General features: G+C 33.8%; 1 protein-coding gene across 1 annotated transcript; it reads left to right on the top strand.

Annotated features, from left to right (window-relative positions):
- The first annotated feature begins 3,940 nt into the window (after positions 1–3,940).
- LOC132280858 (uncharacterized mitochondrial protein AtMg00810-like) lies at positions 3,941–9,247 on the top strand. The gene is made up of 4 exons (XM_059782617.1): positions 3,941–4,037; positions 4,234–4,350; positions 5,198–5,364; positions 8,906–9,247. Exons 1-4 carry the CDS (start codon positions 3,941–3,943, stop codon positions 9,245–9,247), a joined length of 723 nt encoding a protein of 240 aa, XP_059638600.1.
- Positions 9,248–16,246: the final 6,999 nt, after the last annotated feature.

Raw genomic sequence — 16,246 nt, 5'->3', positions numbered from 1 at the left:
AACTTCAATTCTATGTAGAATTCTAAATAATTTTTTTTCCTCTCAAAAAAAAAAATATATATATATATATATGTATATATACACACACACATATATATATATATATATATGTGTGTGTGTGTGTGTATATATAATTTTTTTTTCTTTTTTGAAGACTACCCATTTCGCTGTTAAAGTGATTTATAAATATAAATAAGAATAAAAATGGAATATTTTTGCTACCATCTCTCTCTTTTGTTTATTTTTCTTTCCTTTTCTTTTTTCTATCTCTTTCAACTTCTATCATGTAGTCAAGGAAAAAAAAAATTATACCATGTAGATTGGGTTAAATTTGTATATCCTGATCTTCACTATGCCAATTAATCGTTGCTGTATCATTAGCAATTTCACTCCATCACTTTAATTATGATTTTTTTTTCTTTCCTTCTTTGTACATTCCAATTCAACTATTTACTATTATTCATGGTTTATTAAGGATATAATTGTCAAGTTAAATTATGTTAATAGTTAAAATAGCTTCAAAAAATTTATCCACCAAACAACTTTTTTGTTTTAAATTCTTTTTATCAAAATGCATTTTTTAAAGCCAATTGAGTGGAAGGAATTTTAGAAAGTGAAAGCTCCGACAAACAAGGCCTATATCTATACACATATATTACTTGTATATACACTCACAGCTTCACAAGCAAAACTGAGACAAAATAAAATTGAAGGGAAAAAGCATATGATGGATGGTAATGAATATGAGAATAGGCAAAAAAAAATTTAAAAAAAAATAATAATAATGAATTACAAACTGCAACAGGCATATATATATATATATAAGGATGACTTATTCATACCTAACACAACGAGTGTAGTGGTGTGTAGTCGTGTGATTGAGTAGTGTACGCGTTTTAGTCATAAAATTCTTGGCATCTACAATAAGAACATCGGGTAGAGACAGGATCAAAAACACAGTAAACACCACACACAAAACCATCCCAAAACTAACACGCACCTCTTATAGTCAAAATCAACAGTCTTGATAATCCAAAGAAAAGGTGCCAGCTAAAGAAGGACAACCACCACGACACCAAAAAAAAAAAAAAAAAAATTACTAGATAAAGACCCCATGACGTCATCCATGACGTCTGTGGTGATCCCACCAAAAAAACCACTGGCGAGAGGACCAAACACACCAGTGCAGGCACTAGAGACGGCGGACGTCGGCAAAGGACGCAGATGCATCAGATCCACTCCCAGTGCAAAACACCAAAAAGCTCTATAAATGAGTAGACAAAAAAACCCAACTCCGGCGACCCAGCAACCATCGACCTTCGAAAACGGCGCAGATCAGGAGATCGGAAACATAAACTCACAATGAAACGTGAAAGACGCTACTCACAGCAAAACCAAAACGACAGTGAGGAGAAACAACAAAAACACGGCGTGAATCCATCCACCAAGCATACTATGTACAGCACGCTGAGATTATTAATTAGTGGGTCGCAGGGATCAGCACCTCCCTCTCTCTCTCTCTCTCTCTCTTTGTGCAACTGCAAACTACAAAATCTACAAGACTCAGAAATTGTTCCAGTTCGGGTTTGCCGTTCGCAAGCTTCAGCCGCTGTCTCTCAACTCTCAAGCTTGCCCCCCTCTCTCTTCTACAACAGCTAACTTGTACGTATGGGTTTTGTTTTAATTTTTTTTCTAAATCAACTAATCAAGGTCAGTAACTCTTGTTTTGCAAACTAAATCCTATTTGGTGAAATTTTTTATGATCTATTTTTAAATATATATATATATATATATATATATATATATTCAGATATATATAGCAGTAGCTATTTGTTGTGCCACATTATATATATGTGTGAGATATATATTTTGTAATTTTATTTCGTTGTCAAAATAAGACCGATCGAGTTGTAATTTTTCGGGTCCAAGGTTAAAGATCGGATGCGGATTTGAAAAAAGTCAAGTGTTCATGATATACTACACTCCGAGATAATGAGAACGATGATCTAAGAAGGTAGAGAGGTAGTGAGAACAGTTAGGAAGGGTTCTGAAAGGTTTGGAACAAGTTTAATTGCAAAATTTCAAGACTAGTCATCTTGAACCGGTTCAAGAGGGCTGAGGGCTGAACCAGTTCAAGAGGGCTGAACCAGTTCAAGAATCCATGGGATTCTTTACTGTCCATCTTGAACTGGTTCAAGATGGCTGAATCGGTTCAAGAAGTCCTGGATGCATTAGGTTTCCAAGTTTCCATCTTCTAATGTTTCCTTTTTTATCCCAGCTTCCTTCCAAATCCTATGCACGAAATTTATCATATTTTCTGAGGGATTAGGACTATCAAAACTCTATATAAACCATGTCATATACATTGGTTGATGGACGGCTTTAGGGAAAATCAATTCTATATTTTGAGAAAGCATTTAGAGAGAGAAAAATATAGAAAATCAAATCTAATTATTCTGAATTAATTTTTGAGAGCACACATATTTATTCATGAGTGATTTAGTTGTAGTGTTCTCTATCTCATCGAAATTGGAGCTGTATTGAAGATTCAGATATTCCGGATGATCAGCAGGATTTAATTCTTCTACAATCAAGTTCAAATCTTGAAGAACAGAAGTAAATGCAGTCACACTTTGGAAGGGTTAGAGCATTCGTGGAGTGCTGTCTGATCTACCTGCTACTCTTCTACAAATATTAAGTGTAAGCCTAAGGTCAAGTTGCTGTTGGACGGGGAGTCGCAAAGCCAGAGGGTCGTCAATGATTGGTGTGGTGTAGAACAATAAGGTGTGAGCCAAAGTCAAAGTTTGGTATACTTTGTTTCAAACATAGTGGATTGGTTTACTTTGGACTACACAATCCACGAGGTTTTTCCTATAACAGTTAACATATTTTATCAACTGTGGTTTCCTCGCTAAAAATCCTAGTGCAGTCTCTCTAACTCTAACTTGCTTTACTTTTCATATATTTGTGATTGTGGATGTTTAAATTGGTCATATAATTTAATCAATCATAAATTAAGAAAGTTCACCTAATAATCAGATCTAGGTCATTAAAGGAGTTAATCATTCACAATTTGGTATCAGAGCGAGATACTCGATATATAGAGTAGATCATAGTTGTTGATTATTTGTTGATTTTTGTATCATGTCTGAAAATTCATCTGTCGAGGTGTTGCCTTTAACTCCTGTTTTTTATTCTGTCACAAGCATGCAAATTGAGTGGTCCAAGTTTAAAAAGGATTTTGAAATTCTGTTAGAGATATTGAATCTTGCAGAACTTGATAGAGATATTTATAAGTTAGAAGTTTATGTCTCTAATAAAAATTTGGAATAAGTTGGCCATAAGAATTTGAATCTTCTTCATAAAATTGATTTTCTGGAAAAGGAGTTTAATAAGGTAAATTTGTTTAATAAATCACTGGAATTTAAAATTGATAATTTGAGTAGTGAATTTGTTAAATCAAAACAGCCTTTTCAGAAAGTTGAGATTGATACTTATAAAATTGATACGTTGAAAGGAATAGTTGTGAATACTTGTAGTAACAAAGAATTGGCTTCAACTTCAAAGGATTTGTATTTACAAAATTCAAAAGATATTTTTGTGAAAGTTGATACCGAGCCTTGTGGTATTTCTAATTCTCCTAAACTTATTTCAACATGTCATTTTTGTGGTGAAAAAGGGCATATCAAATATAAGTGTCAGAAAAGAAAATTTGAACTAGGGAAGTAATTGAAAAATTTTGAGAGTTCAAATTTGAGGAAGAAGAGGATTAGGACTATTGAGCCTTGTGACAATTTTCCTAGAACAATAGGGAAATCATTACATAATGAATCTAAAATTGTTTGGGTAAAGAAAAAGAATTTTAAGTTTCTTGCCACATACTGCACTTAGAGCACTTGGTCCATGTGGTTGGTATTGTGATAGTGGTTGCTCTAGGCATATGACAGGGGATAGAACATTGTTTACCACTTTTAAGGAATGTACAGTTGGTACTACTACTTTTGGTGATGGTAAAGCTTCTATTGTAAGTGGTAAAGGTAAGATCAAATTTTCAGAAATTGGATGTTCTATATGTTAAAGGTTTAGCTACTAATCTGTTGAGTATTAGTCAAATCTGTGATGAGGAGTTTCAAGTGAATTTTACTCAACAAGGGTGTTTTGTAACTAATAAAAAAGGTGAATGCATCTCGAAAGGAACCAGAACTTCTGATAATTGCTATGTTGTGTTTTCAGATTCTTCACTTATGTGCTTTTCTACAGTTACTGATGAGACTGTTTTATGGCATAAAAGACTTAGACATGTGAATTATAATGATTTAGTAAATTTGTCTAACAATGATCTTGTTCGAGGTTTGCCTAAGTTAAAGATGCCTAAGAATGAAATATGTGGTCCATGTCAGTTAGGAAAACAAACTAGAGTGTCACATAAGAGACTTATTCATAAAGTTACTACTCGACCTTTGGAATTGATTCATATTGATTTGATAGGTCGCATAACACCTAATAGCATTGGAGGAAAAAGATATTTGCTTGTTATAATTGATGATTTTTCTATATTTACTTTTGTTGCTTATTTGAGAGAAAAATCTGATACGTTTGTGAATTTCAGGTCTATTTGCCAACTTATTCAAAATGAGAAGGGATATTGAATCAATCAAATTAGGAGTGACAATGAAGGTGAATTCGAACTTAAGGAATTTATTGAATATTGTGATAAGAATGGCATTAAGCATGAATTTTTAGCACTTAAAACACCACAACAGAATGGTATAGTGGAAAAGAAAAATAAGAAAATTGCAGGTATGGCACGTACTATACTTCATGAGAATAAAATTCAAGTCATTTTTGGGCTGAGTCAGTACGTATTGCTTGTCATATCCTAAATAGAGTTTATCTTAGGCCTGGAACTAACAAGACTTCATATGAATTGTGGTATTATAGAAAGCCCACTGTTAAATACTTTAGAGTCTTTGGAAGTAAATGTTATATCCTTAGAGATAGGGAACACTTAGGAAAATTTGACTCTCGAAGTGATGAAGGTGTAGTTTTAGGTTATTCACTAATAAGTCGGGCTTATAAGGTTTTTAATCTTAGAACCAAAGTGGTCATGGAGTCTATAAATGTGGTTTTTGATGATACAAAATCTAAGATAACCTCTCTCAACTTGATGAAGAAGAAACTAATTTTGAAATTGTAGGAGAAATGAAAGAACTTGCAATTCAAAAAGAAGAAAGAGTTGAGGATAAAGGTGGAGAAAGTGAAGAGGGTGAAGAAGATGAGGATGAGGAATTAGAGGTTACCACTGATGAACCTATAGGAATTCCTATACCATCTCTAGATATTCCCACATCTAGCAGTTCTAGAGTTAGATTAAGTCACCCAATTGACAATGTGATAGGTCCATGGGATAAGCATGGTACTAGGAGTACAATCCATGATGATGTAGGACACTCATGCATTGTAGATGATATTATTCACTCATGTCACATGGCTTAGTTTGAACCTAGGAATGTTGATGAAGCTCTTTAAAATTCTGATTGGCTTATGGCTGTACAAGAAGAATTGCTTTAATTTGTGAAGAATGATGTTTGGGAGTTAATGCCTTGACCTAGTAATGTTAATATCATAGGGACCAAATGGATCTTTAAAAATAAACTTGATGAACATGGTCTTATGATGAGAAATAAAGCAAGATTAGTTGCACAAGGATACACTCAAGTTAAAGGAATTGATTTTGATGAGACTTTTACACCTGTTACTAGACTTGAGTCTATTCGGCTTCTCTTTACTCTTGCATGTCATTTTAAATTCAAATTGTTTTAAATGGATGTTAAAAGTGTTTTTCTAAATGGTATTTTGCAGGAAGAAGTTTATGTAGTACAACCAAAAGGTTTTATTGATCCATATAATCCTGATTTTGTTTTTCATCTTAAAAAAGCTCTTTATGGTTTAAAGTAGACACCTAGAGCATGGTATGAGAAGTTGACTTTTTATCTATTGCACAAGGGTTTCAAAAGAGGATGAGCGGATAAAACATTGTTTATTTTCAAGAAAGGAAAAAATTTTCTTGTTGCTCAAATATATGTGGATGATATTGTTTTTGGTGCTACATGTGATAACTTTGTTCATACTTTTTCTACAGATATGAGTAAAACTTTTGAAATGTGCATGGTTGGTGAATTGACTTTCTTTCTAGGTCTCCAAGTGAAACAACTTGATGATTGTAATACCCCTAATTTTAAAAGGATAGTCTTGGTATTTAATTAATTATTTAATTATATTTTTACTTGATTATTTGCTGATTTGTTTAATTGTTTTTATTTATTTGAATTAATTATTTAATTGTTTTATTTAATTGAATTAATTATTTAATTATTTTATTTAATTGAATTAATTGTTTAATTGTTTATTGAATTGAATTACTTGCTTAATTGTTTTATTTAATTGATTATTTGATTTATTTGTTTATTTACATTTATGCTTAAGTGGGCTTAGTTTAAATATGAATTAAATGTATTATATAATTCTAGGGTTTTATATTCTTCACGGGTTAGCCGACTCGTGTTCGCTTTTCTTTTCATTCCCTAAGTGTAATTAGAATTAGGTTACCCTAAGTTGGTCTATAAATATATCATTAGTGGTCTGCCAAGGGTTTAGAACCCTATTCCCGTAACAGTGGAGACAGAGAGAGAGCAGTGAGGTTTGAGAGAATAGAGAGAACCAGTAGAGTTTCGGCTGTAGATTAAAGGACGGACCAAGGAGGAGGGAAGGTATTGCTTGTGGATGTAAACCAAAGCAGTAGGAGGTCGACAGTAGATGGAAGTTGTCGGAAAACTTAAGAAGACGACGCCGAGATTTTAATTCAAAATCTCATAGGCGAGTTTTATTCTTACTCTCTCCCCTTGACCTGTGTTCTGTGCATGCCTAGATAATCTCTAGGATTTTAATCAAACATTAAATTAATCTTGTATGCTTAGTAAATCAAAATTAAACTGTGTATGTGTTGTAAATTTAATTTGTTTCTTCGCATCAATTGTTTTCTCACATGTGTTCTAAGTTTCTATTAATGATGCATACTAGAGTTTAGATGTTTTCTGAGAAATTTTGGGACATGAATTGAACCCTAGGAATTGTATTAGACATTACAGAGGGTTCTGCAACATCGTCGGAGGCGAAGAAAATGAACCAGACGAGTAAATGGCTCTCGGTGTGAAAGAGAGCCGGATCCCTAAAGGAGGGAGCCGGATCCCTAAAGGAGGGAGCCGGCTCCCTAAGTGAGAGAGCCGGCTCTCCATGAGGGAGAGCTGGCTCCCTTGCTGTAACACCTCTACGGGGTGTATTTTTGTTTTTTTTTTGGATTTCAGGGGCTTAAATGTAAATTCCAAAAATTAACAGGGGGTTTTGAATGATTCAAATTATCTTGTTGAAATCCTAAAACAGTTAGTATATGCTAATATGCTGATATTACTGGACATCATGAAATTTAATTAATTATTTGCATGCTGTCAGTGGATGTGGAATATTTATTTACTTATTGTTGTTCTAGCAAGTTAATTGGATTTGTATGATTATACCTAAGTATAATTGAATATAATATGCTCAGTTGGTTACCTGATTTATATTATATCATTCCCTGGATTTTAATTGACGCTCTATTGAGTACTATTTTGTCAATTATTGGACTGTCTTGTGGATTAATTGAAGTTTAAATCAAATTATTTATATTGTCAATTACATGGATGTTATTCTGGATGTTAATTGATGAACCATTAAATTATGTTCTGTCAATTATATGGATGTTATGGATTGTATGCACCGATATGGGACGGTGACATACTAAGGATGGTTTAGCTCAAAACACTAAGGCCTACCTATTTTGGAATAAGGGAATGGATTATAAAATTAAATCCTACTTATATTTAAGTCAGATCAACTGAGTAAGTTGAGTGACTAACTGGATTATTTGTTAATTGTGTTTAAGTCAAATCAACTGAATAAGTTGAGTGAATAACTGGATTAATTGTTATTTATGTCAGATCAATGAACAATTGAATGACATACTCTGGTTTTGGATGGATTTTAAATATATGATTATGGTACCACGATTTGAGCTTGAGTCTCAGAATCAATGGTTAGGGAGCGTATATGCATTGGGATGCATAGCTGACTATGATGGTTAAGGTGTACCATGTTAGGTCTAGGTACTCATGCCCACCTCTGGTGCATTTTGCATGTTGCCTTCTATTCAGGTTGAAACCCCCCTTTGTAGTCAAGTGAGAGTCCCTTAGTGTGGATATATATATGTATGGACTAGATAGATATTGTTGAGATATTTAGGATGTATCTGCATATCAGGTCTCTGTTTGGATTGTAGTTAGAATAGAACTTGTTCATGGCCTGACCTATTATCATTTTTCTCAGGTGTTCGACAGTTCCAGCCGTAAAGCTTGATCGTGCTGAGCAGAAACAGTCACTCATTCCTCCGACTACGTAGGATTCTTACTTATGTTTTAGATTTGGATTTTATTTTCAGTAATTCGTTTCCAGTTGGGTTTTTATTTAGGGGTCCACTAGATGGATTCCCGAGTTGCTACCTTGGAGGTTTTGGATTGTCAGATTATTATAATTATTTAATTTTGAGGATTTAATATTTAGAAATCTTTTAACTTTATTATTTATTCATTAAATTCTTTTGTATTCTGTGTTCAATTAAATATTAATTGTTTGGTATTCCCTCGGGTTTGGGCTTGGGCCTGATCAACTCATGTCTCGGAGTTGAGGGGTATCACAATGATGGAAGTTTTATATCTCAATCAAAGTATGCAAAGGAGCTAGTTAAGAAGTTTGGTATGAAAGATTCAAAGCATATTCAAACTCCTATGAGTACTTCATCCAAATTGGATAGAGAGACTCTGATCCTAATAAGGTTGATCATTTCTTGTATAGGAGTATGATTGGTAGCTTGTTGTATTTAGCAGCAACTAGGCCACATATTTCATTTAGTGTAGGTGTTTGTGCTAGGTATCAAGCTGATCCTAGAGAACAACACATTCTTACAGTCAAGCGCATTATTCGTTATGTCAATAGTACATTGAATTATGGATTGCGTTATTCTTCTGAGTCTAACTCTGAGATTCCATGCTATACTGATGCTGATTGGGCTGGAAACAAGGATGATAGAAAAAGTACTTCAGGTGGTTGTTTCAATGTTGGTACTAATCATGTTTCATGGTACAGCAAGAAGTAAAATTGCATATCTTTATCATCTTGTGAGGCTGAATACATTGCTGCTGGAACTTGTTGCACACAATTACTTTAGATGAAACAGATGCTTCTGGATTATGGAGTTGATCAAGGTACTATTTCTATCTTTTGTGATAATACTAGTACAATAAATATTTCAAAGAATCCAGTTTTGCATTCTAGGACTAAACACATTGACATTTGACATCACTTTCTTAGGGAACTTGTTGAACAAAATGTCGTGTCTTTGGAAAAAGTGCATACTGATCAGAATTTGGCTGATATTCTCACTAAGCCATTAGATGCTCTTAAGTTTTCTCATTTTAGGAAATCTATTGCTGTCTGTTGTCTTAATTAGATGCAGTGCAAAGATATAGTCTAGAAAAGATCTTCATACGTATATTGAGAGTCTAGATTATGTTTTTGGGAAGTTAAGCAAACCATATTGATTGAGTATGTTGAACACAAGGAGTTTAATGACACATGGATTATCTGTGGAAAGCATACAATGACTATGAATTGATGAAATTGGTTTTGCTTACTTGTTTCATATAGTAAATGAATCATTGATAGTACATTTACTTGAGATGTCATTGTTTTGGTTAAAGATAATGTTGATATGATTGATCATTGTCTTGGGATTTAAACTTGCTTTATGTGTTTTAGACCAAAAGAGTGAAAAGGAAAAGAAAATTGAAACACAGCTTGGAAGGAAAAAAAAAAAATTGAAAAAAAAAAAAATATTTACTGTTTAGAAAAAGGTGAGATGGAAAAGGCTACCTTTGGATTTGTCCGGAAGCTACTTTGACTCGAAAGAAATGGGAATAAGGGAAAGAGCTGGCTGCCCATAAGCGTGAAAGCCGCCAATGTGCAAAATGAAAAATGGAGCACAAAAAGAGATAAAAATATATATATATGTCTTTTGCACATGTTGATTGTTTGACTTCTGAGGATATGTAATAACATTGATTTATTATCTGAAATCTGAACAATTGACAGATTATATGTTTTTGGAACTTGGTGGTGATTTTACTACACTTATTAAGTTTGTGGAACTTCATTGAATTGATCTTGGTTATTTCTATTGATACATATAATCTTGTGGAGTCAAAATTCTCAATGATTTCAATTTACAAGATTTATATGGTTGGTTGCTACCTACTTCTAGGATTTTTCTTCCGTGAGACCCTTGTTCATTTGTGACAAAAGGGGGAGATATTTAAGGTTTTGTGTCTATGATTTAGGGGGAGAGATTCTTTTTGCATTGAGGGGGAGAACCATTGGTCATTGCATTGTCATTCAGACATTTTTAGCTTTGATATTTTATGCTTGTGTTTATTTTCTTGATTAAGCTTCACAGGTAGTTGTGTTTGAGCTAATGTGCAGATTACAGATTGCTACGTGTGTTGCGTTGAAGCTTCATGAGATTCAAGAAAATTTTTGCGTTTTATTTCCTTTAACAATTAATGTAATTTACTTTCCTGCTTGGGTAGATTGCTGAATTGTTTTTAGGGTTTTGTCACGAAATTGCCAAAGAGGGAGATTGTAAGATATATATTTTGTAATTGGCTTATTTCGTTGACAAAACAAGTCCGATCGAGTTGTAAGTTTTTGGTTCTAAGGTTGAAGATCGGATACGGATTTGAAAAAATTCAAGTGTTCATGATATACTACACTTCGAGATAATGAGAACGATGCTCTAAGAAGGTTGAGAGGTAGTGAGAACAGTTAGGAAGGGTTCTGGAAGGTTTGGAACAAGTTTAATTGCAAAATTTCAACACTGGTCATCTTGAACCGGTTCAAGAAGGCTAAACCGGTTCAAGAATCCATGGGATTCTTTACTGTCCATCTTAAACCAGTTCAAGATGGCTGAACCGGTTCAAGAAGTCCTGGATGCATCAGGTTTCCAAGTTTCCATGTTCAGATGTTTCCTTTTTGATCCCAGCTTCCTTCCAAATCCTATGCACGAAATTTATCATATTTTCTAAGGGATTAGGACTTTCAAAATTTTATATAAACCATGCCATATACATTTGTTGATGGACGGCTTTAGGGAAAATCAATTCTATATTTTGAGAAAGCCATTAGAGAGAGAAAAATACAGAAAATCAAATCTAATAATTCTGAATTTTTTTTTGAGAGCACACATATTTATTCATGACTGATTTAGTTATAGTGTTCTCTATCTCATCGGAATTGGAGTTATATTGAAGATTTAGATATTCTGGATGATCAGCAGGATTTAATTCTTCTACAATCAAGTTTAGATCTTGAAGAACAGAAGTAAACGCAGTCACACTTTGGAAAGGTTCAAGCATTTGTGGAGTGTTATCTGATCTACCTGCTACTCTTAATATCAAGTGTAAGCACGAGGTCAAGTTGTTGTTGGACGGGGAGTCGCAAAGTCAGAGGGTCGTCAGCGATTGGTGTGGTGTAGAACGATAGGGTGTGAGCCAAAGTCAAAGTTCAGTATACTTTTTTCAAACATAGTGGATTGGTTTACTTTGGACTACACAGTCCACTAGGTTTTTCCCATAACAGTTGACGTATTTTATCAATTGGGGCTTCCTCGCTAAAAATCCTGGTGCAATCTCTCTAACTCTAACTTGCTTTACTTTTCATATATTTGCGATTATGGATGTTTAAATTGGTCATTTAATTTAATCAATCATAAATCGAGCAAGTTGACCTAATAATCAGATCTAGGTCATTAAAGGAGTTAATCACAAAAATCAATTGACTATTTCCACACCCCGCGTAACTCTTGTTTTCCAATATAGGGTTCATATATATATATATATATATATATATATATATAGGGGGGTTCAGATATATATAGCAGTAGCTATTTGTTATGCCACATTATATATATAGGGGGGTTCAAATATAAATAGCAGTAGCTATTTGTTGTGCCACATTATACATATACATATACATATATATCTTGAACCGGTTCAAGAAGTCCTGGATGCATCAGGTTTCCAAGTTTCCATGTTCTGATGTTTCCTTTTTGATCCCAGCTTCCTTCCAAATCCTATTCACGAAATTTATCATATTTTCTGAGGGATTAGGACTTTCAAAATTTTATATAAACCATGCCATATACATTTGTTGATGGACGACTTTAGGGAAAATCAATTCTATATTTTGAGAAAGCCATTAGAGAGAGAAAAATACAGAAAATCAAATCTGATAATTCTGAATTTATTTTTGAGAGCACACATATTTATTCATGAGTGATTTAGTTGTAGTGTTCTCTATCTCATCGGAATTGGAGTTGTATTGAAGATTCAGATATTCTGGATGATCAGCATGATTTAATTCTTCTACAATCAAGTTTAGATCTTGAAGAACAGAAGTAAACGCAGTCACACTTTGGAAGGGTTCGAGTATTCGTGGAGTGTTGTCTGATCTACCTGCTACTCTTAATATCAAGTGTAAGCATGAGGTCAAGTTATTGTTTGACGGGGAGTCGCAAAGTCAAAGGGTCGTCAGCGATTGGTGTGGTGTAGAACGATAGGGTGTGAGCCAGAGTCAAAGTTCAGTATAATTTTTTCAAACATAATGGATTGGTTTACTTTGGACTATACAGTCCATGAGGTTTTTCCCATAACAGTTGACGTATTTTATCAATTGGGGCTTCCTCGCTAAAAATCCTGGTGCAATCTCTCTAACTCTAACTTGCTTTACTTTTCATATATTTGCGATTATGGATGTTTAAATTGGTCATTTAATTTAATCAATCATAAATCAAGCAAGTTGACCTAATAATCAGATCTAGGTCATTAAAGGAGTTAATCACAAAAATCAATTGACTATTTCCACACCCCGCGTAACTCTTGTTTTCCAATATAGGGTTCATGTATATATATATAGGGGGGTTCAGATATATATAGCAGTAGCTATTTGTTATGCCATATTATATATATAGGGGGGTTCAAATATAAATAGCAGTAGCTATTTGTTGTGCCACATTATACATATACATATACATATATATCTTGAACCGGTTCAAGAAGTCCTGGATGCATCAAGTTTCCAAGTTTCCATGTTCTGATGTTTCCTTTTTGATCCCAGCTTCCTTCCAAATCCTATGCACGAAATTTATCATATTTTCTGAGGGATTAGGACTTTCAAAATTTTATATAAACCATGCCATTTACATTTGTTGATGGACGGCTTTAGGGAAAATCAATTCTATATTTTGAGAAAGCCATTAGAGAGAGAAAAATACAGAAAATCAAATCTGATAATTCTGAATTTATTTTTGAGAGCACACATATTTATTCATGAGTGATTTAGTTGTAGTGTTCTCTATCTCATCGGAATTGGAGTTGTATTAAAGATTCAGATATTCTGGATGATCAACAGGATTTAATTCTTCTACAATCAAGTTTAGATCTTGAAGAATAGAAGTAAACGCAGTCACACTTTAGAAAGGTTCGAGCATTCGTGGAGTGTTGTCTGATCTACCTGCTACTCTTAATATCAAGTGTAAGCATGAGGTCAAGTTGTTGTTGGACAGGGAGTCGCAAAGTCAGAGGGTCGTCAGCGATTGGTGTGGTGTAGAACGATAGGGTGTGAGCCAGAGTCAAAGTTCAATATACTTTTTTCAAACATAGTGGATTGGTTTACTTTGGACTACACAGTCCACGAGGTTTTTCCCAAAACAGTTGACGTATTTTATCAATTGGGGCTTCCTCGCTAAAAATCCTGGTGCAATCTCTCTAACTCTAACTTGCTTTACTTTTCATATATTTGCGATTATGGATGTTTAAATTGGTCATTTAATTTAATCAATCATAAATCGAGCAAGTTGACCTAATAATCAGATCTAGGTCATTAAAGGAGTTAATCACAAAAATCAATTTACTATTTCCACACCCCACATAACTCTTGTTTTCCAATATAGGGTTCAGATATATCTATATATATATATATATATAGATAGATAGATAGATAGATAGGGGGGTTCAGATATATGTAGCAGTAGCTATTTGTTGTGCCACATTATATATATAGGGGGGTTCAAATATATATAACAGTAGCTATTTGTTGTGCCACATTATACATATACATGTACATGTATATCTTAGAGCCCCCCCCCCCCCCCCCCCCCCCCCTCTTTCTGTCTCCCGTCTTTTTCTGAAATAGAAGTAGCTATTTGTTGTGCCACATTTGGCACCAAATTTAGCAAAGTTAAAAATTGATAGTCAAGATAGCACATCATTAGAGAGCACATTTTAAACCCACTTGTTATATTTTAAAAATGACAGCCAATATAGTACATCATTGGAGATGCAATGGTGTGTAGTCATGTGGTTGTGTGGTGTACGCGCTTTAGTCATTAAATTCTTCAGTCTTCGACTCTTTGCGCCAAAAATGAAATATATATATATAGAGAGAGAAAGAAATTGTATGCAATTATGTCTATATTTAAAATAAGTTATAACTACACCTTTCGTAATATATGTTACGAAATCTATTTTTCCTTCTTCCCTTTTCTTTTTTTTTTTTGTTTAGATTCTTGAGCAAAATTTGGGAAATCAAACGAAATCTGAACTGGGTTTTGCTTATTTGGTGTTAATTTTGTGTTCAAAGTGCTTTGTCCTTGTTAATTGGATTCCATTAATATATATATATATATTAACACTTTTGTTTTGTTCTTCTTTTCTAGGAATCAACTGGAGGTGATTATGAACCAAATGTTCCACGAAATGATAGAGCCAATTATGATCCAAAAGCCCCGAATTACAGAGACAATTCTGATCCAAAAGCTCCACCAAATTATAGACCCTATGATTGGTGGAGTAGTGAGTGCATTTCGTCGCTATCATATATATATATATATATATATATATATATATATTCAATACATAGTGTTCATATAATACGTGTATGTTTACATGTCTGAATGCTTTAATATATGTTGAAAAAGTTCTTTTTACACCAATGGGCTGGTAGCCTGGTGCATGAAGAACGGGTCATATATGTACATATGCAGGTGTGGTTGTCCGTAAGTGTGTATGGTATAATGATTTCAGTATTAACTTAAATACATACATGTATATACGTGTGTATATGCTTCTATATCGACTCATAAGTTCATAACACGTTAAATGGATACATTTGTGTGCTTTTGCAAATATAATGGATTCAATATACCTTTTGTTCCTAATAAATGTGATGGTGTGTCAAGGCACAGTTATGCTAAGTTTACCGTTCATATGTTTTTACAGCATCAGTTTGGTGAAGTACTCATTGTAGGAGATCTGATCAAATGTTTTGAGGCTGTGTTTGGTGACATGGAATTGGAGCCTTGGAATTGGAATTGAAAAAAATTTTGATTCAATTTTCTTAGTTGCTTTTCTCCAATTCCAAAACTCTAATTCCATGCCTGCCAAACATAGCTGACTAAAGTTATCAACTATAGTTCATTAATGTGGGGTGATTCTCTCATCTCTGTAGTGTTTTAAGCCACTTTATGCTACAGTTTGCGACTCCCTAGTGGAGCTTCAGCTATCTATTAGGTGGATTTGGTGGTATTGTTGCAGCCATGTTCCCTGTTCGCTGTTAAAATCCATTCGACATACCTGTGTGCTTGTATCCATTTAATAGTTTGAAGTATTTGATCGAGAATTCAAAAACTTAGCTTATTTCTTTTTCTGGTTCTTCAGCAATTTGTATAGGAAGCCAAACAAATGAAGTTATTTTGGTCACTAATAGGGATGGCAATTTGACCTACCCCGCGATTACCCACGGTTTTTAGCAGTTTTGGGAGACCGTTTTGCTTATTTGGATGGGAATGATTTGATGTAATAAAAACCCGCGCAAATTTGATGCGGGGGCAGGGGGAGGTCACCCCGCACCGCCTTGCCCCGTTTAGATAACAAATTACTTAAGTACTCTTATTTCATTAATATATATATTTTCCACTATATATTAAGTATCATATATAACAATATTAAAGTAACAAATGAATTTCATTAAAAGGAAAGTTGTA

The sequence above is a fragment of the Cornus florida genome, unplaced genomic scaffold, assembly GCF_030987335.1.
Source record: "Cornus florida cultivar Cherokee Brave unplaced genomic scaffold, ASM3098733v1 CherokeeBrave_3.0.0_Hap2_Chr11, whole genome shotgun sequence".
NCBI lineage: Eukaryota > Viridiplantae > Streptophyta > Magnoliopsida > Cornales > Cornaceae > Cornus > Cornus florida.
Note: the sequence above shows the minus strand (reverse complement) of the source record. Positions and strands in the feature narration are given on the sequence as shown.